General features: G+C 36.2%; 1 protein-coding gene across 3 annotated transcripts in view; it reads right to left on the bottom strand.

The window, feature by feature from the left end:
- The window catches only part of GABRB1 (gamma-aminobutyric acid type A receptor subunit beta1), a 370873-nt gene that overhangs the window by 230696 nt on the left and 112382 nt on the right, over positions 1-27795 (bottom strand). For all 3 annotated transcript variants that reach the window (XR_009220962.1, XM_058546998.1, XM_058546999.1), the window contains one exon: positions 8196-8416. Coding sequence is in view for 2 of the 3 variants with exons in the window: in XM_058546998.1 (XP_058402981.1) it covers positions 8196-8416 (221 nt within the window). In the remaining variant the exon portion in view is untranslated. The remainder of the gene's footprint in view (positions 1-8195; positions 8417-27795) is intronic.

The raw sequence follows: 27795 nt of genomic DNA, 5'->3' as shown, positions 1-27795 counted from the left end.
AAAATTAAATCAAATTTTAAAAATCCAAACCAAAAGCAAAATGAAGTGGTAGTTTAACCATACAGCAAGGAACTATTCCTAAACTGAAACTTAAAATGTAAGTTAAAACACAGAAATTCTACTCTATGTCCCTGTTGGGATATATTCTAAAGACGAAAAGCACTGCAAAGAAATCTTAACCTGTTTTTGGTAATTGTGTCATTAGTAATAATGTTGGTATTTTTGTTTAAAATTATTATAAATACATGAACATATATACACATGTATTATATATATATATATTTAACAGGGTAAATAAATAATCACGTTAATACATTAGGAATCAATATTTTCAATGAAGAGAAAAGAAACAAAATATAAAATCAAAGAAGTTGAATAAAAGCCCTGTAATACTAAATCTGTTTTCATCTTAAATTTTTAAATTTATTTTTATTTTAGTTTTTAAAATTATTTTGTTGAGGCCACATTGGTTTACAAGATTGTGTAAATTTCAGGTGTATATCAATTAGAAATATCAATATAAACTCATGATGTATTTTCTTCACTTCTGGGGCAGAGAATATACAAGTTGATGTATCAGAAGACAAGGAAGCCATCAAAGACTACTGAAGTCAGGTTAGAAGAACACAGGAGCCAACTTAAAGGGGCTGCCACTGGCCAAAGATAGAACAAAATGAGGATCAAAAATAACAACAGCTGAAGTGGACTGAAACAGATATGTCTGTTACAACTGTGACTTCACAATGATAAACAAACACATGCAAAAACAACAAAAGGCCAAATAAACCTCAGTGGTCACATTTGAGGGATTCTAGGGAAACAACTTGTTTTGAAAACTGCTAAATAAAGGGAAACAATCAAGCATTTATCCTGCCTTCATTGCACAAACTTTACTTCAGGATTACCAAATAATTGACAAGGGAAAGTTCTTCTTTAGAGAATAATCTAGTTAATGAAGAAGGAATGACAGAACATCTCCATTTTGCTAAGTCTAAATAAATTTAAGCAAAGACTATCAGTGGCTGCTAAAATTGTTACTGTTATGGGCTGAATTGTGTCCCCTTAAATTCATATGTTTAAGTCCTAACCCTCAGTACCTCAGAATGGAAGAGATATGGAGATATGGTCTTTAAGCTGGTAATCAAGTTAAAGGGAGATCATTAGGGTAGGCCCTAATCCAATATGACTGGTGTCCTTATAAAAAAGGGGACACAGAGATACACATAGAGGGAAGGTGATGTGAAGAGACACATGGAGAAGTCAGTCATCTATGTGCCAAGGAGAGAGGCCTGGAACAGATCTTTCCCTCACAGCCCTCAATAGAAACCAACCTTACTGACTCCAGAACTATGAGACAAGAAATTTCTAAGTTCCCATTTTGTGGTACTTTGTTCCAGCAGCTCCATCAAACTAATACAATTACATAAAAATTAATGGGATGATTATAATGGGTAGATCAGGTTGTCAACGTCTAAATCCGCTCGTCAATCTTCACATCACAAAAACAGAGACAGGCAGGCATTTTGTGTCTGCTGATAGAAATACATAACATGGCTTATGAAGCAGTCTTGCCAAAGCACAGCAAAAGAACTAATCTAAATCTGATCAACCCTCAAATATAGGGCATAGAGGAACACATTTACAACAAGGGGATGTAATCACAAAAACTAAGATTTTTATTTTTAAAGAAAAATTTACCAGGGGGGAAATAAAAGAGCAAGAAACATTCAGAATAAAAGATTTTAGATAACTTATCAGCCAATCACAATGTGAGTATCCGTTTGGACCTGCTTTAAAACGTAAATAATAAATTATGAGACAGGAAAAGTTACTTTAGATCTCCTGATGATGGTGTCTGTAAAATTAGCATAATAATAGTTCACAGATCATAGTATTGTGGCAAATATTAAATATGACAATATAGGTAGAGCACTTAGCATAGTGTCTGATGCATAGTTTAGTTTCAACTATCTATAGACCTGGGTGTTGGTTAAACTCCATGATACAATTGCTATCAGTATTACTTAAAATGATGTGATATGTACATTTTACTCTGTATGTGCTTACGGTATGTGCACACAAGTCCACATATACACTTACTGAGTCCCAGTGTGGACCAGTATTGAGCTGGAAGGCTCTTCACTATCTATTCCATTCCCCATGCTCACATAGCCCCTCAAAACCACCTGGCCCTGGGCTCACCTTTGGTAGGAGATGCAGGAAAGTAGTTTTGTGGAACTTTGGAAGAAAAGTCCAGGCAAGAGTTAGGAGGGAAAGGCAAAAGGAAGAGCCGTTTAAGGAGGTTAAATACTCCACTAAATGTCTTCCCCAAATTAAGTCATTCCATGCCTGCCATTTTCAGGGAAAGATAAACACAGTCTTCCGGCACCCACAGGGCTAGGTCTTGGAGAGAATCAGTGTTTGCAGCCAGCTGGATCGTGTTTGGACAAGAGGAAGAACACATCTGGCCATTAATAGTGATAATTGCTCTTTGGTTAAAAGCCATCATTTAGATATAGGAGACGTTGCAGCTGACAACTATCATGAATCAGGTGATCCCATCCTACAAATTTTCACTGCAATTTTTCAAACAGTGGGTTTGAGAGAGGGGATACAAAGGTTAAGGAAATACAGTTCACTTTTTTAACAAATATACAATCTTGTTTGCATCACAGGAAAATAACTCTAAGACACAAAGATATAACATCACAAGAGAGTTATTATGAGATTAAAGTGAAGTAAGGTATCAAATGAGAGAGAGTTTTTATCTGGTTAGGGAGATTGCAAAAAGTCCTCACGAAGGAAGTGGCATTTGAGAGAGGCTTTTAAGAAAAAGGAGTACAATGAGAGAAAGTAGTGGAGTGGCGGAAAGAGAGTTTGTGGATAGAGAAGGCAGGGCATTTCAGTAGGGCCATAGAGTTGCCAGATAAAATACAGAATTCCCAGTTAAATGTGAATTTCAGATAAACAGCAAATAGTTTTTTTAGTATAAATATGATCCATGCAATATTTGGGACATACCCTGAATGTGTTTAGAGAAATAAGTAAGGTTTTTTTGTTTTTTTAATAGAATTTTAGGCTTCATAGAGGAAGGAAATGGGCAATAATGTGGGAAAGACATTTTGGTCATATGGAGAGGGTCTTAGATTCCAGACAGAAGAATGAAAATGCAATTTTTATGGGGACTGTGGAGACATTGTTTTTTGTTTTTGTTTTAGTGTGGGAGTGATGTGATCTGAAATGTACTGTAGGAAGAATAAAATGGTAGTGATGAGAAAGAGAAAAATTGAGATGGGAAAGTGGCCAGGAAGTGACAGATAGTGAGAATGTTAATTTAGGTGATGGAAATGGTTTGGAAATGAAGATGGTTGAGATAGAGTGGAGTAGAAGCAACAGATTGGATCTCGGGGACAAGAGTCAAAGATGCCTACAAGTTTATGCCTATTGTGATGATGATTTCATGAGCAGCTGGGAAAGGAGGAGGACCTGGTTTTAGGAAAAACAGATAATGTCAGGAGGAACTGGCAGGGCATCCGGATGAAGATGTTCAGTAAGCAATTACAAATATTTTTCTGACCTCACTGGTTTGGAATTTTACATATATAAGCTGTTAAATTCAATAAATTGGTCAAACCTTAAGGAATGCCTCTAGTTCAAATTAGAGGCAAAAGAGGAACCAGTGATTGAAGAGCAAAAAGACAGAAGACCAAGAAAGATGAAGAAATTGTGCTGGGTCTTGGAAATCCTGAAGTCAAGGTCAGTTATCACTCTTAAACCATTCGAAGCAGTCAAGAGTAGACTGAAAGCCAGCAATGGTGTTGGTAATTTTTGACAGAGCAGTTTTAGGAAAGTAGCATGGGTGGGAGTCATGCTTTTGGAGACTGAGGAGTAGATGGGTGATGAGGGAGTAGAGGAAACCAAAGCTGTGAGAGGACTGGTGGTTGAAGAGAAAACCGAGGGGAAGGAGCCAACAGAGAGACAAGACTGAAGATTTAATAAAAGAAAGGAGCAAAGTCTGAAAAGAGTGTGCAGCAATAAGATTAAATGCATACACAGAGAGATTAGCCTTAAAAAGGAGAAAAAATCTTCCTCCGAGTTAAAAGGAAGGAATGGAGGAGAGAGAAGAATTTTAAGGATTTGGTGTGTGACATTGGGGGAATTAATGTTTAGTCTCCACTTTAAAGTAAGAAAGGAAATGACATTATGTGCTTTGAGAAGAGCAGGGTGGAGAGCTCATGGAACGTGGACATTACGTCCCATGTCCTGCCACCTCTTACAGCACACCTCAAACATCCTTTATATAGATCCCTAGCAAAATGGAAGAGAAAGTAATGATGATTGCCAGGTTATACCTTGGTGTAATGTATTTTCTTGCAGCAGGCGTAACCCAAGAGCAAGAAGCATAGGAATGGAGTCTCTTGTATGTGCTGAGTGCCTGTTGCACAGGCTCCTCCAGAAGTACCAGATGTTCATCAGACAGCACTCTATTTAGAGTATTTACACGACTGTGTGCCATCCCTTGGGTGTAAAATCTGATTTGACATAGTTCACAAAAATAGAAGGCAACTGACTCTATTTTTGTGGCTTCACGTAAATGAAGTTATAGCACCTCACATTGAGTTTGAATATAGCAAAATTGGATTTAGTTTCATGATATGGTTTTAGCATTATGGAATATTTGGTTAAAAGGTCTTCCAGATACATTCAGAAAATCCCATTGATCCCATCATTACTAAAAACAACCCATTAATGTGTGGTCTCATTGCATGATGACTATTAGCTGGACTTATGGAAAGGGGTAAGATAAGAAATTTCTTTCTCCTGATGACCTATTTCTAAAATAACTACAGCTATAAATACACCAATACATATGTTATATGATAAGGATTTTCTAGTACATGTGCTTAGGAAGTGTTAGATAGCAGTTATTCTTGAAAAGGCAATTACAGAGGAAAAAGTGAAGATTGTCATTTCTAAGACTAGGAAATGTTATACCAGAGGAATTAAAATGAATATGCCTGAATATATGGGATCATAGAAGCAATAGAATTTAGATTTGGAAGCGAATTTAGGGATAATTTTGTCCAATCCCTTTCTTTTAAGTTTGAGGGATCTGAAGCCCAGAGAGAGGAGATGGCTTACTGAAGGATACAAAGTAAAGGCACAAGTCTTTTGACTCACGGTCCCAGGTGATTTCCACTCTGCCACAGCGACAAATTTCTACCAGGTTTCTGGACGATTATTTTCAGGGCCAGAATAGTGAGTGTATGGTGCGTACTAGGCACTCAATCAAGGGTTTCTTAATTGGACAATTGTATCTCTGTTCTGGTCACTGACACCCCTGTAGTTGAAGAATCACCCTCCACATGCAGTTTTTTCAGTACCTAATAAGGCTATTTAAGGCAAAATTACCTTAGAAAAATGTATTTTAGAATTTATCATGTATTAACATATTCATTATTTCATAAAAACTTCCCAATAACGAATCAGGGGTTATTAGTCCATTATTTCAGATGATAAAACTAAAGCTCAGTAAATTTATATAACTTGTTCAAGGTCAAACAATCAGAAAATGGTAGAGTTTGAGCTCAACTTTGGTCCTCTGACTCCAGATGTCATGTTTTCTTTGCTATATGTTATGGTTTCTCCAGGATATTTATGACCTCTGGGGAAAGAAAACCACACCTGTGAGAGAAGAGGTTGGGAGAAAGATGGGGAAGAGAGGGAAGATATCAGAGCTGGTGGGAGGCTCTTGTGGAGAAAGCTGGTGCCAAAAAGAGATCAGATAACACATGAAGGATTTGTGTTCTTGTGGGGGATATCTGTTTGCAGGTTACAAGCTACAAAGTCCTGGGTTGGCTCCGAAGAGGAGAAAGCAATGTGGTACAACTTGGAAGGAGGTGTTGACTTCTAAGTGCATTTGAAAGGCAGTGGGTGGGAAAAGCATAGATATGGGAATCAGGATACCTGGATTTTAGTCCCAATTCTGCCATTACTTTATTACGCCCTTAGATCAGGCCCTGCCCCCCTTTCTGCCTCAGCTTTCTCAGTTTAAAATGAGGTGTGTTCAACTTCATCGTTCTCCAATATTTTTCTTCCTTTACATCATTCCCATTGATAGAGACTGCCAATAATTTGGGAAATGCCTGAAGTGAGCCTCAGCAAACTCAGAATGCAACCTACATTCTTGCTTGCAAAACACCTAGTTGTCTTTTTTTTTTAACAAAAAAAAATTTTATACGCCCTTGACTAATTACATATAGTGATTATACATGTTGTGGTTGATTAGCCTACTAAGTTGGGTCATAGAATTATTCTCCCTGAATACTTTAGAAGAGTACTTCACCACTTTACACTCTGGTTATAGTTGAAAGAAGTTACATGCGTGACAGAAAAATTACAACTGATTTCCACTGTATGACCCATCACTAATAATCACTACTGATCTTTAGTAGATTTTGTCTATAGCAACTATCAATATACTCAAGGGAATTGTTAGTTTATTTCACCATTTTCCTGAGAGAATTTTAGGCCAGAGATTTTTACCTAGAGTTTAAAGCTCTTGGGGTACTGAAAGAGTGGAAAAATTCCAAAGATCATTTTGCCATGACCGACTCATGCTGTTTTACTGTGCAAATGAAGACCACAGCTATCAACCAAATAAAATAACAACCACTAGGTTAAGTTCAGAAGTTTTATCACAGATGTTTTCTTTTCACTGGTATATTGTTTCTGGCTATTTGTGAATGTACAGACATTAATTGTAGGATTTTGGCCCTTAAGTAGAGTTTTAGCTTAGTGTTGATGGTATATGGAAGGATTTTAGGGGGCTTATGAATACTCTAAAACAGTAGAAAAATTTGGGGCTATATGAATTTGTGGATATATAGCTTTCATCAGCTTCTCAAAGGAATCACAAAAGGTGACAACAAAGGTTAAAGGTTAACAAAGGTTAAAGAATGACCATTCTTCATATCCTACAATAATGTCGCCATTGAGATATTTCTTTGATAAAAATGGAAGTTGATTTGAATTGTAGCCTAAAATTTTTAATAAACTCTTAACTACGTGAGGGTTAATAATAGACCTCTGTGAGTGTGTGATACCTCTTTTATACCTGATTCTTAAAAAAACAAATAAATAAAACAAAACCCACTCTGGTGCAAAACATTGCTGATATAAATTAAAAATAATCTGGCTAAAATGAGGATATATCATGTTCGTGGATTAGAAGACTTGATAATTTTAAGATGCCAATTCTCCCCAAACTGATCTAAGCAATAGAGTCAAGCAATCTCAATTATAATTCCAGCAGTCTTTTTTGAGTAGAAATTGACAAGTTGATTCTCAAAATTATAGGGAGATACAAAGGACTAGAATATCCAAAGCAATCTTAAACAATAAGTACAAAGTTGGAGGACATACTACTTGACTTCATGACTTATCATATAGCTATGGCAATGAAAATAGTGTGATACTACCTAAGGATGAACAAATAAAACAATGGAACAGAATAGAGCCTAGAAATAGACCTCCACTTATCCAGTCAAAGGCATCCAAACAATCCGATGGGAAAAGAAAAGTCTTCTCAATAAGTGATGTGGAATAACTAGATAGCCACATGGGAAAAACCGAACCTCAACCCCTACCTCACACCAAACACAAAAATTAATTCAATATGGATCATATACCTAAATATAAAAGCTAAAACATAGACACTTAAGGGGATAAAAACGCTATGGATCTTCTCAAAGTCACCACAAATATTTTCCTACTTCTTCAAAATATTGTTTCCCAATTCCTTTTCATAATTAAGTAGCTATACCAAATACTTGGAACACATTTCAGTTCAGCCTGGGTAGTTTTGAGATAATCAAGCAATTGCCTAAAAAAAGATATAACTTCTACAATAAGCTAGATGTGAAATCTGTGAGGCAAAGACATATTTTCTTATTACTATATTTATTATTTAAAAGTCAGCAGAAATAATTCACTTACCTTGGATGGATAAAGTTGCCTAGATTTAGATCAAGTGGTTCCAAAAGAGATTTTCTGGTCTTTAATATGATTTTATTATACAGATGAAAAAGTCTATATATTCTCCTATTTGCTTCTCTCCCTTCTGCTCATTTCCAAAGGTAAAAAATAAAACACAACAACAACAACAGTGAAACATGCAACACAAAGCTATTTACCGGAGTCCGTAGAGAACTGTTCCATCAGGATGCAGTCGGATCATTCGATTTTTCACTGTAACCCCATGCACAAATGATTTCTTGTCATTTAGAAAGTAGGTGTCTGGTACCCAGAGTTGGTCAGCTACCCTGTTGTCTAGCGTGAGATTTAACGGGATTCCAGAATAAGAGAGCCTTTTGTCCTTCCAAGACTGTTGGAAATACATGGTGAGTGTATAATCCTGTGAAATAAAGGAAATCAAAAAAGAATTTTACTATCATCATCATCATCATCTAATGCCTTTTGTCAAGAAACTGATGGCATATGGTATTTGGATGCCCAGAGACACACTATCCTACTGTCCCCTAAGAGGTTATATTGAAATTTACACTTCCAAGTATAGGGCAACCGATAGGTTAGAAGTATTAGAGAAATAATTGAATGCATGCAAAACCATTTCCACCAATATTGAGTAAATCCATTTAATTGAATTTTAAAGTTTGAAGTGGGGATGGTCATAAAGGGAAATGGTACTGAGAGATCAACGTTCACAAAAGTTTACCTCTGAATATTATATTTATAGTACTATTTTGGAGGGGAGTGTTTGCTAAATAATAACTAAAAATGGATGCATTCAAAAGGGGAGGGTGTTTTCCAAATTGTAAATGCCTTTTGAATGAATACTGCTGTTTGCCTTATAAAGGTCATCAATTACCATTATCCGGATCTCTCTAGCAAATTACAGCTTGTCTATCAGTCCTGAAAAGTGGGTTAAAAAACACTTTTGGATGGACATATTTATTTGGCCTGAGAAATCAGGGGTGGAACTGATCAACACTTCCTCTCTTACCTCATTCCTGCTTTGTTTCAGGAATCAGTTTGGGTTTGTACTTGAGTCTGTTTCCTACCGCCTGTAAAAGGTTACACTAAGAACGTCCCTTTGCACTTTTCTTTCTGCCCAGGTTTCCCCTGGCAGTGAGACACAAGAAGAGCTGGGCTCAATAAATGGAACAAGCTTACAGGAGAGGAATGGTGATGATTATCTTAGACCTTTAGTTGTTGTCTATTTTTAAAGAACTCCATTAATACAAAGTGTAATTGTCCATTAAAAAAACGGTAGCAGTAAAATCAATAAGTCTTTAAGATGTGGGTCCCAATATAATAAAGACAGAAGGTTCACTTTTTCTTTTAAAGTTTATTTATCTGTCAATGGTCACTCTGTGGCTGCTTTAGCAACAGTTAAGAAAACACTGCATAACTCTGGCACAATGTATGTGTACTACCATTGTTATATATACCACTAGTTGAGAAACGTTGATTCAGATCATGCCTTACATCTGGGCAAACTGCACTTTATCTAGATCCCTGTATGGATATTTATGCATTTCTGAAAAACTCTGAAAGATAAGACAGTAATCGTTCTGGATAATGAGTTCCAGTGTCCTTTAACCATTATATTGAAGAATGCTTACACTGTTTACTCAGAAAAAAAAAAAAAAAAAAGAACTAGAAGGACTTACAACTAGGATATACAACTATGTACTAGGGGCTTTGGGGAGAAAAAGGAAAAAAAAGAGGAAGATTGGCAACAGATGTTAGCTCAGGTCCAATCTTCCTCAAAAAAAAAATATATATATATATATATATACACCATATGATGGAAATAAAGACTGCGTTTCTACGGAAGATCACATGTAAATATATTATAATGTTCACTTGGAAAAAAAAAAAAGAAACCATCTTGCAATAATTCAAAGCCATTCTTTCTTGCTCAATGACAAGAACATTTGCTCTTCGCTATGAATCATACGGTATCCCTTATAAAGTTCTAAAACCACCTTCAACTTTACCTTCACTTACCCAAAAAAGAGAACCCACAGGGTTATATACAATTCTCCTCTCAAATGCTACCATTCCCTTTTGCAGCTCTTCAAGTTCTTAACATCATGCCTTTTTGGAGGAAAACAAATTGGACTGATTCTGGGTTTTAGGTTCCAAAATACCTTGATTACAAGCTCAACCACATGCAGAGCTATGTAATCATGAGCAACTAACTAACCCCCTTGTATCTCAGATGTCTCATTTCTAAAATGAAAATAATAGCATTTTATTGGCTTATTGTGAGCATTACTTGGGAAACTTATGGTGAAGGTATTTAGAAACTGTAACATGCTAAACGAATATAATATATTATGTTCATTGCAATTTAAAGACTAATATCATACTTCCAAATTACTTGGAGTTTACATATCATTTTCACAAGCTTTTCTATTTTTAAAAGATGTTTATGAAAGAACTTGTAGGTAGAAGGACCTCACTGGCCATGACAACAAGCAATTTTTTGTGATCGATTGTAAGTCTTGGTGTTGGGCTCTTGTTTGTAATTCAGCCAACATAAGAAAACTAATAACTAGCCAAAGACATGTTATTGTAAACTTTGCTGTGGGGATCAGCACAATCAGCAATGGAATACATGTTTCAGTACTCAAGCTGAATACTCATTAGCTTCCAGATTCTCATGAGCGCTACAGAGGATTTCTTCATAATGAGACCATGGGGCGAAATCTTTACTTCCCATTCTCCTCAATAAAATTTTAATGTGTAATGGGAAAAACATACTATTGTAAAGTGTAAAGGATTATAATGGCAAAATAATACTCTAATAATAAATGCTATAATTAAAATACGAGTTTGCAGTAAGTAAACAATGGAAAGTAGAAAGGAGAAAATAATGTAAACATGAGTAATCTCCGTATAGATTTAAGTGTGTGTGTGTGTTTGTGTGTTTAGACTTTTCCCCTTCTCTCTGGAAAATATTTTGTTTCCTGGAGAGAGAAAACTACATACATATAGAAGATCTTTGCTTGACACAACTCGCTCTGTTTTCAATAAATATTGACTAAAAATCACATCTTGGTTCTAAATTAAAGCAGCAATTTACCCTATTTGCCATAAGAAGTAATTCAGTGAAAATTTATGTATGCTAGTGTGTTACATTTGGAAGTGGGTGGTGTGGGATAAGTACCCTTCAGAACTTTTCCTCTTATGCATTTCTAGGGTTATTACCCTAATCTAGGACCTGAGTCTATGATAAATGGAAATACAGACATATGAGATTGATAATCTTAATAAAAACTTTTTGAAGATAATAATTGTGGTGATAATGATGAATTATGAAAAGACCCAAAACACAGCAATATCTCCTTTTTGTATTATCTACATTATACCACATGCGTGACAATAATCTCTTTCTCCTGGAGAGTTCTCTCTGCTCTGTGGTTTTCGTAACTATTCATTTCTATTACCACATTTTGTTCTTACAACCTTGTAAGATAAGCAAATTCTCTGTGAGAGAATTTATGATTTACGTGTATGAGAGACTATTTACTATATTTTAAATAAATTATTCTATATGCATCTTAATGTAAATATTAACAGTGATATCTAAATATGATAATGCCTATGATGTCATTTTTGTGTTTCCTATTTTTAGATGGAAAAGAAAGGGTTAAAATTGCTATATTTTGTTCTCTCATACAATAGATTTTCTATTAATTTTTCATTAGTTCAAAGTACAAGCACTCCAGAGAGGATGGAAAATTTTTCAGAAAGAAATTAAAAGTATTAATGCTTTGACCAAGAACACTAAAATCAGTTTTCTTCCAGGTGTATTTACAAGTATTCAACCAGCTTTCTCAAGTGTGCAAAAAAGTTACTCCTTGAGAGGAAGTGCAACATATTTAGAAACTGTAGGCCATAGGGGATTCTTTGACACTGAGGCAAATTAATGGGATTAATGGGTGTGAGATTGCTAATGAAATCGGTCAGGCTAATTCAGGCATGAGAGAATCTGATTCATTGAGGAAAAGCAAGACAGACAATACGAAATCAGTAGTGCTCAGTTAAACTCCAAAAGAACATAATTTTTAAATCTAAAAATATTTAAAGGAATAAAAAAAATTTATAATAAATAAAATTCATTCTTTTGGAGAATAAAGGTAACATTCTTTTTAGATTGATAGTTTTAAACTCAGGGTGATTTTGCCGCCTAGGGGACATTTAGCAATGTCCAGAGACAAGTTTTGGTTGTCACAACTGGGAATAATGGTGGTATGCTACTAGCATCTGTGGGTAGAGGCCAAGGATACTCCTCAACAAAATGCACTGCACAGCACAGCCCCCACAACAAAGAATTATCTGGCTCAAAATGTCAATAATGCCAACATTAAGAAATCCTGCCTTAGATGAAAATATCTTTACTTTAGATCAGTAAAATATTTCAAAATCTTTCATCATTATTTATCATGATAATATGTATATTAACATATCTACCCTGAGCTTTTAACATATCCCTTAAAACTTTGTGCTAGGGAATGCTGGCATTAGATAGTTTATAATTTGCTACTTTACCATAAATCATTTGATAAAAATCAATTAATTATCTAGCATCAGTATAGGGAAAAGAGGTATGTGTTTTAGGCAAATATACCAAGGTATGCATTTTACCAGAGTGGGCTCTGAGAAGACTTTGTAGTGAGCTGGAAAAGTGAGAGTCTCTCATTAGCTGACCTCATGTTCAGCACACATTTCAGACTAATTTGTTAGTGAAGAGACAAAATATTGCTTTAACATCTAATAATTATGCCTCCACTTGGAAGGATCCACTTGGAAGGGAAGGATAAGCAATCCCTCTTTTTCAAACTGTTCTCAAGAAAGTATATATATACACATATTTTTTTTGAAAGAACCAAGGCTCTTGCACACATTTGTATTTTATCTTTCATCAATTTGAATATACATTATAAGGGGTCCCAAGCACAAGTCCCTGTTCCCTGTAAAATGTTCATGCCAGTTTAATTGAACTCTGAGATCTGCTCTTTCCAAAGCAAAGGCTGCTTTCCTCAAAGGCTGATTGTAGTCGAGCTGTGCATCATTGCTTACCACCTCTACAGTCCCTTCTGTGATGGAAACTGCCCTGTGCATAGCCGCTGTTCTATATCACATGATCCTGCCCTCTTCCCACCTTGAGAACAAAGAGTATATATTTAGTTTAAGAGCAGCTGATCCATAGGCAGGCAATAAACCTGTGCCTGGCCTAAAAAAATTAGATGCACCAATCAGAGTCCTCTCTCAGAAATTTGCTCTTGAATAAAGGATCTGAAACAGGAGCTGAAGGACCAAGTTCAAAGGTCATGACATAGAACTAGGGCTGCACTGCTATTATGAGGTTATGAGAGAGGAGAGACTATGCATAAAAAGAGGAAGCAAGCCTGCAGAAGAAGAAAGAAAATGGAGAAAGATGCAGAAAATAGCCGTAACAGGAAGTCTGACGTTGTTCGAGTATGAATGACTTTCCTTGTGCTAAGTTGATTCCATCTTTATTTCCTCTTACCAGAAAAAGCCATAATAATAATGATAATAATCATGCTCGTAAACATCCATATCACAATCTCATTAAGCACTAATTATACATTTAAGGAAACCCAAGAAAACCTCAAACCATCATCTGGCCCATCTCCCTGATTTAAAAAAAGGGAGGTATTATGAGAAATCTGAGACCCAGAGATGTTAAACGACTTAAGAAAAAGAAGGAGACATATTTGGTTTTGTTTATTAACTGGGAGAACAAAGAGAGACAAGGAAAACAGATTTACTTCTGTCAAGACAATTCCGTATCAAACACAATGACAATTATCAAGAAAAGTTACCTGGAGACAAAAAGTGCGTACGCTGGCAACAAGAAGTAACCCTTACAAGGATTGGAAAAACACACACACACATGTACAACTTGCATCTCATGGAAACAAAGTTTAATGAAAAATGGCCTGATGACTAAACCAATTTGAGCTGTAATTGAAATGAAGCACACAACATCTGTTTCTAGTGGAACCTCCTGTTAAAATGAGTGGTTTGTGTATCAGTGTCATCCTCAAGTACATTGTGCAGCAGGAATTCATCATTGTATCTCCAGATTTGCTGTTAATTTCTAATATTTTAACATCACCTAGTATTATGTTAACTATTATTATATGTTTATTGTGCTTACTCTTTAGTCATGTTTTGTTATATCTTTAAAGTACATGCATGCTCATTGTTGACAAAGCCTATGTTCTGATTTATTATTGATTTTTTTTCAATAGCCTCGTGCTCTGCCTCAGAGAACATAATCTTCTTTTACCTTTGTCTCACCCTAGATAGCCCCATTTGGTTTATCCATCTGTGTAGTCAGACATTTTGTCAGTCTTATGTTGTGTTCTGAACAATTTTGGAATTAATCAACCTTGTGAGTGAACAAAAACATTGAGAGTTATGGGCCTATACCAAATGAGAGTCACCTAAAAACATCAAAGTGGCACATATGACATTGACATGACAACTGGAGCGTGCACTTGTGTTCCGATGCAATGAACTGCATAAGACTCTCACTATATGACACTGAGACTGCACCAATGTAAGAAATTCAGCATTTGTAATCTAATATCTACTTTAGAAGCTATAAAGATTCATTTTCTTTAAAAATATAAAAACATTTTTCTATACACCAAATCCAATTCATTAAAGTGGATATGATAAAATTTATGTTTCATACAGTGACAATTTCAATGTCTTATATTCTAGAATCTAAATAATCAGAAGCTCAAATAATCAGAGTTGTTTCCATGGTAAGATATATTGAAATGTTGGGCCTGAAGCAGGGACAGTTTTCTAGAAACTTCTGAGTCAAGAGATCTTGGTTATTAGAATGGCTAATTCACTGTCAACACTTAATGATTGTTTACCATATTTTAAAAATTGTATTATGCCAGATACTGAGGAGAAAAAGTTGAATAACACATTTTCCCTGCCTGCCTCAAGGAACTCATAGACTGTGGGTGAGACTCCGCATTGCTTATCTGCAAGCTGTCCTATTGTCTTCTGTAGGCTCCTCAGTTTTCCACCACCTGTGTAACCAGCTCCTGGATGAAATTCCCTCCACTTCAAATACTCAGAGAACTTAGAGTGGTTCCACTTTTCTTCACTGGCAGCTGCCTACTCAAGGAGACAAGATTATTCATAGGAGGATATTAGTTTAACAAACTCTGGCATTAACCTAGAGAACAGATAGATAAGTCAGAGTTGACTTAACACAGCACTGAGGCGGGGAGGAGAAGAGGAAAATAACGTGTGAAATAGTTAAAGCAGAATTTCCCTTTTGATGTGGGAGGTAATAGAGAAGGGAGTATTAAGGATGAACATCAGGTTTCTGATCTAAGTGAGTAGATAGACAACAATAAGAAGTGAAGATTTGAGACTGAGTATGACTACTTTATTTCAGGCTGGTTTGTGTTGTGTCAGTGGCACTTATACGTAGAGGTGCCAAGTAAGTAGTTATGGGTCAGAATATAGGAAGACAGGTCTCAGGGAGAAACACAGCTATGTGAGTCATGAGTGATAGAAGAAGCCAAGGGAATGGATTAGCTCACTATGAAGACAATATAAAGTAAGAAGGGGATAGAACTCCTGGGATATTTGATTCTGGGATTAGTCACTCAATCCTTTGAGTTCCCACAACACTCTTCTCCTTTGATTGTAGTACTTATTTATAATTATTTCTCAGTCCCACTAGATTTTGAGCTCCCTAAGGGCAAAGGTTTAGATTTTTAGGCCCTAGCATAGTGTACAGTGGATAACAGGTGCTCAAATATGTTAGTTGACATGAATTAAGTAGCATTGTGTGTTTGGAGCACTTGATATCAGCACTGGTATGTTAGTGCAAATGCATCTTATTGCATTCCAGTTTTCTGAAGACTTCGTCATCCTTAGATCACATATACAGGGACTTTCAGTTAACTAAAATAATTAATAATCCAGAATGTCCATTCTTTAACCATTGAAGATTAACGAGTCTATAATTCCCACTAACATAGAGAATTAATAAATTTCTGGGAGATGATAAATGCATATAAACTTTAAAACAAACTTACTCTTTAGGAATGAATTAATAGTGACTTTCTACAAAATATTAGTAGAAATATTGTGAATTATATCAAATGAAATTTCATTGCTAGTTCCAGCAATAATTTGTCATTTTGCAAGTATAAGGCTATTTATACCAAAGCTTTAAAAATGGATCCCTATTCAGTGAAACTTTTGAGTTCATTTACTAGTTAGTCAATATTCAAAACTATCAATAAAATATTAGATTGATGATTAATTCATCAGGAGAATGATTCATAAACATCATTGGCATTTAAAACCACATAGTTACATATGACACCTACTACTTTTCAAAGTTCCTTAGTTCCAGAGGTTCATAGAAAAATAATATTTCCATTTTCTTCAATATCTAAATAAGAGCAGAAATAAAATCAGATGAATGGAGTATCTAGCGGAACATTTGGAATGTGGCGATTTTGGCCCACCATCTGAGTTGGACTATGAATACACAACCAGAATGGTAATCACTATGTGGTATGCATGACAACTCAAGAAAGCCAAGCTATGAAACTTAGCTCTAAGCTGGGAAAAGATATAAGAATCAGAATTAAACCAAGATTCTATCAAAACACAGCCTACAGACAGTCCCATGACTTATAATGGTTCAACTTATGATTTTTCAATGGTGTGAAAGCGAGATGCATTCGGTAGAGATCATACTTCAAATTTTGAATTTTGATCTTTTCCTGAGCTAGTGGTATGCAGTACGATACTCTCTTGTAATGCTGGGCAGCGGCAGCAAGCCACAGCTCCCAGTCAGCCACGTCATCATGAGGGTAAACAATCCATATGCTTACAACCATTCTGTACCCATACAATCATTCTCTTTTTCACTTTCAGTATAGTATTCAGTAAATTACATGAGATAGCCAACACTTTATTATAAAATAGGCTTTGTGTTAGATGATTTTGCCCAACTATAGTCTAATGTAAGTGTTTTGAGCACATTAAGGTAGGCTAGGCCAAGCTATGAAGTTCCATAGGTTAAATGTATTAAATGCATTTCAATTTATGACATCTTCTACTTAGGATGGGCTTTTCAGGACGTAATCCCATTGTAAGTCAAGGAAGATCTGTATTTAGAAGATATGGAAAAAAACCATGATCATTTTCTAGTCCAGGAAGGCAGTTTTCTCCTGTGATTTGTGCTCTTGTAATGCATACAGAGCTTAAAAGAGAGCAGCAATAGGAAGGATTCTAGGTCTGGTACTGTTTTGTTGGAGGAGAATGAGATTTTAGTAACTCTTAGCTTAAAATTAATAAGGGGGAAAAGGAGGGAATGTTATGGGATACAGCAATATCTCTCTCAAGGATCAAGTATTTCTGATATCTCTTACAGCTTTCACTTACTTTCCCAAGAAGGAACCTTTGAACACGCTCAGGAACCTTATTTTCAGACTTTCTACCATGAAGATGAATTTCCATTAAACTATCCACCAAATTATCATCCTAAAGAGCTTGTAAGTAACGGTCTCTGGGGAGTCTCTGGGGAACTCTCAAAATAGAATGGATATCCAAATATAATGCCCAAATGTCAGCTTTGCCACGTTCACTCTCTTGCTCCATCCTCTCTTTTCTGTACAATCTTGCTTTGTTTTGTTTTTAAATTTTCCATTCAGACAATCACCATCAACATTTTGGTGGCTACCTTTTCTTGCTATCTACTTTTTTAATAAAATCATTCTATATGTACTACTTTTTTTTATCACAAACATGATTACCTTTTTTCACAGCTATTTATTTATTCATTTGTCTATTTGTTAATTGCTTATCGATCTCTCTTCCTCCATCCTACTTTCTTTCACTAACCAATTAGTAACTTGGTGGGAAACATTTCATATGTTTGCTCACGCTCTACAATTATCTAGGAACATATATACATATAGATGGAATTTTTGTCATTGTTCTTAAAAAATAGCATTACATTATATTCACTTCTGTGAATCTTTCTTTTCTTAATGACACAGTACAGAAATTCCTCCAAATCAATGAGTAGAGATAGAACTCATTCTGTGTAATGGCTACATAGTATTCTATAATATGGAAATTAATCGTTATTCTACTAATGGTCATTGAAGTTGTTTCAGGTTCTTTTACAACTAAAAATAATGCTGCAAGAAATCTCTTCGTTCTCTTTTGATAGATAGAGATATAGATATCACAGACACTGGTGTTTTATTGCATTTTTGGCTTATATGATGCCATGCTTTGGAGCTTAATATGATAACTTACTAAAGTAAATAAAAATAAAACCACAGGCTGCTGCTTTGGTACCATCATTTTTTAAATATTGAACTAAACTCAAACTTACAAAAAGCATCAACTAAGGCCTTAAAGTCAGGTTTACAGATATAAAGAGCTACATAAATATCCATATTGGCCATCTCCAGTGGCTCAAACTCATTAAGCATCTGTTCAAACTTCTTTTGGTCTTTGACTGGATCTGGCTAAAAAGTGACTTGGCAGACATTTCTGCAGAGAAGAACCTTGGCAACATTATACCATGTAATGAGATAAAACCAAAAACCAAACTCTAGGAATTTCTTTGGCAGTATAGAAAAAACAGTTTGTGAATTCTAAAGCTAATATTTCTGATAAACATAATTTTCCTCTGGTATAGCTTTACAGTCATCCTTGGACCTATAGCAAACATGTGTAGCTAAGTACATTTGTGTTAAGGTTATAGACTGGACCCAACTAGGAACAAAACCCCCATGCTAATACAATGCTAAAACAAACTGAGCTATCAACTATATCTTCGGCTAAAATGGAATTGGGAGAGTTGGAGTCTAGTTGAAGATTCATTGCTCGTTAGTCCCGTGATCTTGGAGTAAATTTGTCAACTAGTTTGAAGCTCAGTCTCACCTGTATGATGGGAAGGAAAATTATCAACAAGTCTGTTGGAATGATGAATTGAAATAATGTATGCAAGAGTCTAAAACTGTACAATTATAATTGAATAAATAAGGAAAATCCAGTAGCTTAAAGCATGTTACAAAACAATGTAGTGTCTAATATATATTTTCATTCTCTTTAGCTAAGTTATAAATTTTTCCCTGACTAAATACTTAATAATAAGAGCTGCCTGTTACTGAATGTTTAACTATATGACCAGTACTTTATTAAGTGCCTTCTATATGTTATATTACTTAAACCTCACAACAACTCTATGAAGTTGGAATTAATATTCCCTTTTTATAGATGAGACTCTGAGTTTAAGAGATGCCCAAAGTGACTCTGCTCGAAAATGTCAAAGCTGTGATTTGAACTCTAGTCTGTTGGACTATAAATTCCTAGTCCTTTCCACTGAATCACATAACAAGCAATGGCTTAAGCATGTATCACAAGCATAAAATGTTTTCCTCCTAGGACATGGCTTTTATCTCTTGCCTAAGGCTGACTTCTGCCTTGCTGTTTTATGGATGCCAACTAATACTTAACATTCAGTTCTAATGTAGACTTTTCAGTCCTCTGTGATGTTTTATCCATAAACTCCTCTTCATCAGCTGGTGATGGTAACAAACGTTGCTGCTATGCTTTTCTCTGTGTGTCATTGACATCCCCACAGGATGCTAAATACAATCAATTGTTCTTCACTGCCCTGGATGGTTCTTCAGATATTAGCTGAGAGAAAGACAACATTTTTGCTCCATAATAATCCTCAAGGAGTACAGGAAGTAGAATAATTTTATTTTGGTAAGATGGCTTTCACATTCAAAATTCTGCAAAGTATTTTACTGCTTGCAAGTAAAAGCCTCCTTAATCATTAGGTATGGCACATAGGGTATATATGTGCCAACTATATATCCCTTGCTAGAAATGATTTCTAAGTGACAGTAAGATGAAAGGTAAATATGGTAAGTACCTAGAGGTTAAGGATCTCTTAATTTAGATTGTGTATTCTAGATAACACTCTAGGAGAAGAGGGTGAGCATAAACTGGCTGAAGGTAGGGGCTACCATGCTTTATTTCCATGCCTCGAGCACTAATGATGGAATATGATGGAATGACGAATGAAGGAACTATCCATGGGGCAAAACAGAATCATGTCCACCAACTCTTAAATCTGGTCCTCCATCTCTACTCCCTTCCTCGGAGAATGGTACAATCATTCACTCTGTTGATCAAGTTAGAAACTAGGAATATTTCTTGACTCTTTTCTCTTCCTCACTTTCCACATTAAATAAACCAATAAAGCCCAGCATTTCTATTTAATAAGAACATCACTTTGTTCTGTTTACAGTTGCTCTGATCTAATTTGGCCTTTATCATTTCTCACCTGATTTACTGCAGTAGGTTCCTAACTAGTCTTCTGCTTTTAGTCTTGCTATTCCCTTATCCATTTGTTGAACTGCAGGTAAAGTGGTATTTCAATTTTTTCTTAATTGCAAATATGATTACGTTGCTCTCAAGGTTAAACTTTCAATGGCTCCTCAACATTATAAGGATAAAAATACAAATTCCCTAAGGGCAATGTGCTTCTCCTGTTCCTCTCTAGTCGCACTACTTATTCGATTTCTCTTGTACTCCATCATCCAGCCACCCTGGTCTCCTCTCAGTTCCTCAAACATATGGTATTTTCTCTAGCTATGAAGTCTTCTCTGCCTGGAATGCTCATTCTTCTTCTCTTGTCCCTTTGCCTGGCTGCCCCCTACTGATACCAGACTCAGATTAGAAGCCAAATTGCACCTTTTTCTCCCTAGTCAGAAGCAAGAAAATCTGGGTATGGCTCCGCCTATCTGCTCACATAGCACCCTTTCATCATAGCCTGCATCACTCTACAAGGTAGTTGGCTGGGTGCTCTTCTATTTCCCCCAATAGGCTGTGAGTTTCATGAGGGCATATCTATCTTGTTATTCCCCGGTGCTGAGGACAGGCCCATAGTCTAGTGGGTGCCCAACAACTATCTGTTGAATGAATCGATAAATGGATTAGAGTGGGGGCAAACTGAGAGACAGGCGGCCCAGTTGAAAAAAAAAAAACAACAATTAATAATTGTAGTAGAGGTGAAACATACTATGAGACTGAGTAGGGAAAGAAGGAGTAAGAGGCAGCATGAGGGGAGGAGTAGAGATAAAACATTAAAAGGAAAGAGAATGGACTTAAATTGATTGCTATGGATCTGGAAGATGAATAAAAGCATGCAAGTACTATAGAAATACCAGAATTTAGGGAAAAGTTGATGTATTTGGGTTGAATATTAATGTGAATGCTTGAAGTGGAGAGATAGATATTGTAGCTGATATCAGGGAATGGAGAGATATCAGGGGTACAGATTAATGGGTCCTCATCAACACTATGGCTATGGGATTAAATGACATTATCAAAGTGAATTTACAGGTTGAGGCAAGACAAGGGCCTAGGATAGTAGCTGAGTGCATATCAGTCTTTCTTTTTCCACTGGCTGAGAGCCAAAATGCACTTTCGGTGTGTGAATTCAGGGCAATTGTTCTGTTATCACTCAAAGGAGGGGATGGGGTATTAGTGATTATGAATAGTCTGAGTATCAAAATCTATAGATAAACCCCCAAGCCCATGTTAACAAAATTCCAATCTTTAGCTAAGGAAGTGTTTTCTCATGTAAAGTACAAGATGTAAGTGACAAGTGAGACTCACTTTTAAAATTATATTATTTTACTTATTTTTAGCGTGCCTTACCCACACCTTACGTGAGGTGTATGTTTAAAAGTTAAGCATCAGCAACAAAAATGGCCCAGAAATAGAAATTGGCTGGAATAATTTACCACCTAGCCAATCCAATTTCTAATTAAATTGTGGAGAAACACTCCAACACACTCCTTTTAAGCATATTTAAAAGATATTAATTTAGTCATATTCTGAGTTTTACATTATCCTAAAATTTTTCTAAACACTTTAGTTTAAAAAAAATTCATGTGGGAAACTTGGTTTGCCAGCAAGAATGAACCTGAGGATCTGGAGAAGTGGGTTTTAGGCTATGTACAATCTTTGGAAAATCAAATTTCCAGACAGTGAGCTCTGTCATCTAGTAAAATTAGACTCAACAAGCTGTAAGAAAACTCAGAAAGGCAGTTCGATGAGCTCAGGAATAAAATTGATGAGCAAAAGGAATAATTTACCAAAGATATTGAAACTCTAAAAAAGAACCAAATGGAAATTCTGGAGCTGAAGAACTTAATAAATGAAATGAAGAATGCATTAGAAAGCATTGGCAATAGAGCAGACCATAGGGAAAAGAAAATTAGTGAGCCTGAAGATAGAAACACAGAAGTGATTCAAGTAGAAGAGGCGAGAAAACTAAAATTTAAAAAAAAATGTAGAAATTCTAGAAAAATTATCTGACTCCATTAGAAAGGGCAATATAAGGATACTGGGTATCCCAGAAGGAGAAGAGAGGGAGAAGGAGCAGAGGGCTTATTTAAAGAAAGAATAGCCAAGAACTTCCCAAACCTGGGGAAAGAACTGGATACACAAAGCCATGAAGCTAATAGAACACCCAATTACCTCAGTGCAAAAAGACCTTCTTCAAGATACATATTAATATTGTCAAAAATCAGTGACAAAGAAAGAATATTAAAGGCAGCCAGAGGGAAAAAAAACAGTAACCTAAAGGGAACCGCCATTAGGCTATCAGCAGATATCTCAGCAGAAACTCTACAGGCCAAAAGAGAGTGGAATGATATATTCAAAATATTAAAAGATAAAAACTGTCAGCCAAGAATACTATATTTTGTAAAGTTATCCTTCAAATATGAAGGAGAAAGAAAGGCTTTCCCAGACAAATAAAAGCTGAACGAATTCATCACCACTAATCCTGCCTTACAAGAAATGTTGAAAGGATTTCCCCTTCCAGAAACGAAAGGCAAAGGTATACAAAATTTTGAGCAAGGTGATAAATAGACAGAATTAGAAAACTGCAATTCTACGTCAAAATAGGTTGTTAAACACTTAATTATAACATAAAGGTTAAAGGGAAAGGAAGCATTAAAAATAACTATAATCATTTCCATTTGGTAATGAACACACAAGATAAAAAGAGATAATTTGTGACAACGAAAACATAGAAGGTGAAGCGGAAAAGGATGGAAACTGCATAGGCAAATGAAGAGAAGTGTTATCAGCAGAAAAAGGTCTATCTTATCTACGAGACCTTTTATACAAACCTCACCGTAACCACAAAACAAAAATTCAGAGCAGAGACACGAAACATAAAAAAAAAAGAGTAAACTGAGAAATATATCACAGAAAACCACCAAATTGAAATGGCAGACAAAAACACAAGGAAAAACAAACAATGGAAATATATAGCAACCAGAAAACAGAAGATAAAATAGCAGTATTAAGCCCTCACATATAAATAATCACCCTAAATGTAAATGGATTGAATTCACAAATCATAAGACACAGAGTGGCTGGATGTATTAAAAAACAAGACCTAACAATATGCTGCTTCCAGGACACCCATCTCAACTCTAAAGGCATACACGGACTCTAAGTGACAGGCTAGAAGATGATACTCCAAGCAAAGTGCAACCAAAAGAAAGCAGGTGTAGCCATATTTATATCAGACAAAATAGACTTCAAGCCAAAACGGATAACAAGAGACTAGGATGGACATTATATAGTAAATTGAGGAGGCTGGCTATATCAACGAATCTCACACTCAATAGATGTAATTACCACCAGGACTACTTGGACTACTTAATACGATTCCAAGGAGCACGGTTCTAAAATCTAATATTTTTTGATGTATGTTTCCAAGGACATTATTATGCTATTAATTCCCAGATCATAATTTGAGAAATGGTGACTGGGCATTCCCAAAGGGTTCTTCAAATCCTAAATGAGCAATGTCTATGCTTTCATTAGTCCTATAAAAACTGCTCCTATCTCCACTTATAATGCCATTTCTTATTTTATCATTTTCCTTTTGAGCTCTCTTTCCACGGCAGCAAAAGGAATGTAAGCCTGGAAACTTCCCTTAGTGTTGCTCTATAAAAACACATTTTTGTAAATACCAGAAGAGGAAAGGGAGGAGATAGAGAGAGAAAAGGACAAAGAGAGACAGCGTTCTATTATCTTTACGTTTTGGTACAGTGTATTTTCCTGTCCTTCCAACTTACTTCTGGCTTTGCACATTTGTTTTTAAAACATGTAACTTTGAAGCATACTGGAAATTGAATCCCCAGTTCAGATGTGAATGGAAATAAAGATCAGCAAGTGGTATGGTCACTAAAGTGATATCTGCAATCATAACGCAGAATTTTATTTTTGAAGAGCAGCTTGAGTTCCCTCCAATTTTCCGCACCTCGTCTGTAGCCATTTCCCCATCCTGAACGTGGGAGTGACTGAAGGACAAGAGAGATCTTGTATAAAAATGTCATAGGGAGCATTAGGGAGAAAAAAAAAAAAGGCTATGCTGATGTATTTTTTCATCTGCAAGGAGTAATGTGTATTTTGGTACAGTGTTAAAAATCCTCGAGCAATTTCTCTCATGTCACAAGTTTAAGGAGTTATCTATGAATGAGTCAGCCTGGGAGTTGCCATGGTAACTATTTTCATCCCTTTGGAGTCAGTCCCCTTCTGATGTTGCCACTGAAATAGCTAGTTTCAGGAGGATCTGAAGTTCCCATTACGTTTAAATATTCATTAGGTTATATATGCATTCCCTGATTTTGCAAGATTACCTGACTTGAAATCATTTTTAGAGATCTATAAATAGACATGCTACGTCATGGTCGTTTCTTCCACGAGATGAAAGACAAGTCCATAAAAATCCTTCCAGTGCTCACAGCACAATTTCTCCTTTTCTCCCTCTCTCTCTCTCTCTCCATCCTCTTTCCTGGGTGTAAGTGTGCGCACGTATATGCGTAATCAGTCTTCCTCATATTTGAAATATTTGAAGAGGACACTAGACAGCAATCATGAATCCCAATTTTCAGGAGAGTGGCTGAAAATACTTTCAGGCTTGCCACACTGCAACTGCACATGAATGTAAATGATGCTGTAGTTTAGTGTGGGGCCACTATGGGCAGCATTTGTGTGGTTTCCTGATTTGTATTCCAGGGAAGATCGGCTTGGCAGAATAAAATTGCTTGTAGTTGCCATACCTCCAAAAAGAGAAGACCAGACTGTTCTTTGACAAGCAAGGTTCTCAATAATCTGTTTCAACCTACTTTTCCAACATCTTTTCCCATTGAATACCTGCCCACTCAGGCGTACCCTGTTGCAGACACAAAGGGTTACTCATTATTTCCTTAACATCCTTAACATGATGGTTTCCCTAAAATCCATTGCTGAGCTGCACTTTTAGAAACTGTAGTCGAGTAGTATCATGATTAGAGTATAGGATTTGGCATCAAACAGATCTGAATTCAATCCCAGCTTTATTTTTTACTAGCTCTGCTATAAGTCACTGTCTGAGGTCCAGTTTCCTCACCATCAGATTGGAATTAATTGAGATAATGTAGTAAAAGCCTTGGCACAGCACTTAGTATACAATTATGTACTCAACAAATAGTAGTTATTACTACTGCAAGTGTAATTCAGGGATACTCCAAGAGGTTGCTTTATCTCAATTTTCTCATGATACTACTGGGCATTCCCTTTGTGATTGTTATACTGTATATGAAATAGTCCTCTGAGGGTGTGCCATGTCCACAGCTATTATTTTTTACGCATATTTGACCATACTCCAGTTAAATGACTTTTCAAGGTTCAACACAGCTCTCTGATGCAAAGAAAGTACTTATATAGTCTGGGAAGTGAGATATGAATGGGCCTTGAATATTCATTCTGTATATTAGATATGCTCTGTACTGGATAGAGACTCTCTCCTGAGTTTTAAGATAAGATACACAGAAAGGGACACAGTTGGTAGCATGGAGCAGAAACAAAGACACACAGAGAGGAAGCAGTACGTGAAAAAAAAAAGGAGACTAGCAAGAGTAGCTGATGAAAAGAGGGGAATCAGAAGTGCTTACAGATAAAGCAAGACAATGAGTAGCTGAGTCTCATGAATGGTATTGGTGAGGCTCTCTAGAGCTAATCCAAGATCCTGAGTCGAGTCCTATTTCCCAGTGAAGCCCAGCTCTATGGATGCTAAGACTGTCGTCAGTTCTTACAGACTCCTTCATGTAACATCAACTCAACAGGAACTCAACTATTCTCTTCACAACCTGAAAGTGCCTACATTAGGATCTCAATATTTTTGATTTAGACATGTCTACCATTTTGGGGGCCGGCCCAGTGGTGTAGTGCTTAAGTTTGCACACTCTGCTTTAGCGGCCTGGGGTTTGCAGGTTCGAATCCTGGGCGCAGACCGATGCACTGCTCATCAAGCCATGCTGTGGCAGCATCCCATATACAAAAATGGACAAAGATGGGTACACATGTTGGCTCAAGGCCAATCTTCCTCAGCAAAAAGAGGAGGATTGGCAACAGATGTTAGCTCACGGCCAGTCTTCCTCACACACACACACACACACACACACACACACACACAAAGACATGTCTACCCTTTGAAACTTACCCCTAAGGCAATCACTTATTCACCTACCACTATTTTTTGAGTAGTTATGTGCCAGGCACTCTGCTAGGTACTGGAACCTCAGGGAGAGTTACTTCTACCTTCTCTATGCTACTCCTAAGTTTTAGTGTTAAACTTAGTGTGTCATATTGCATATTTCTAGTTGCATGTCTGTACCCCTTCCTAGACTATGCCTTCCAGCTTTTTACCATGTCATGCACAATGTTCAGAATATAATAGGTATTTATTAACAGTCTTGAATCTTTGCATTGATGAATAAATTAGTCAAACAGTACTAAGTGTGATTTCTTGGTGACACCGATATAATTTTTTGAAAAACAGTATATAGTATAAAGATCAATCTTATTTTATTTCTAGCTATGAAGTTGTGAATGCCCCCCTCCAACTTATGTTGATTGATTTGGTGTATAAGTAAGCATTTTTAAAGTTCTGTATGCCTGAAAATTCTATATTAGAGCTCTTTATTGAAGTCTTTAATCTCATTAAGATTCATATTTAATTTTCCTCTAAGTAAAGTCTATCTCATAAGATTCTCGGTATTGTCAAAACAAGGACTTGAGGCAAGCATCTCTGGCATTTTAAAGAAACTATTTTTTTTTATACTATGTCATAGAAGACACAATGATATACTTATGATCCATTTAGCTTTTTCCACTCATCAACACCGAGGAATGATAGCCATCCCCTTCATTTGTAACTCCCTCCAGATATCCAAAATGAATGTTGATTTCAAACTTTCAAGGACAGAGTCTAGTTTTAATTCCTAAAAGGCGTTCATTGTATTTAGTTGTAAGACTACATCATTTGATGAATTTGATTATAAGATTCAATAGTAGGGGCCAACCCCATGGCCTAGTAGTTAAGTTTGGCACACTCCGCTTCAGCGGCCTGGGGGTCAGATCCCAGGCATGGACCTAAACCACTTGTTGGTGGCCATGCTGTGGGGGCAACCCATACACAAAATAGAGGAAGATTGGCTCAATGTTAACTAAGGGTGAATCTTCCTTAAACAAAAAGAGGAAGATTGGCAACAGATGTGAGCTCAGGGCAAATCTTCCTCAGCAAAAAAAAAAGATTCGGCCATGAGAGGATTCCTGAGAAGATTTCAACAAAGA

Source organism: Diceros bicornis, chromosome 8 (genome assembly GCF_020826845.1).
Source record: "Diceros bicornis minor isolate mBicDic1 chromosome 8, mDicBic1.mat.cur, whole genome shotgun sequence".
Lineage (NCBI taxonomy): Eukaryota > Metazoa > Chordata > Mammalia > Perissodactyla > Rhinocerotidae > Diceros > Diceros bicornis.
This window is presented reverse-complemented; position numbering and strand designations above follow the sequence as displayed.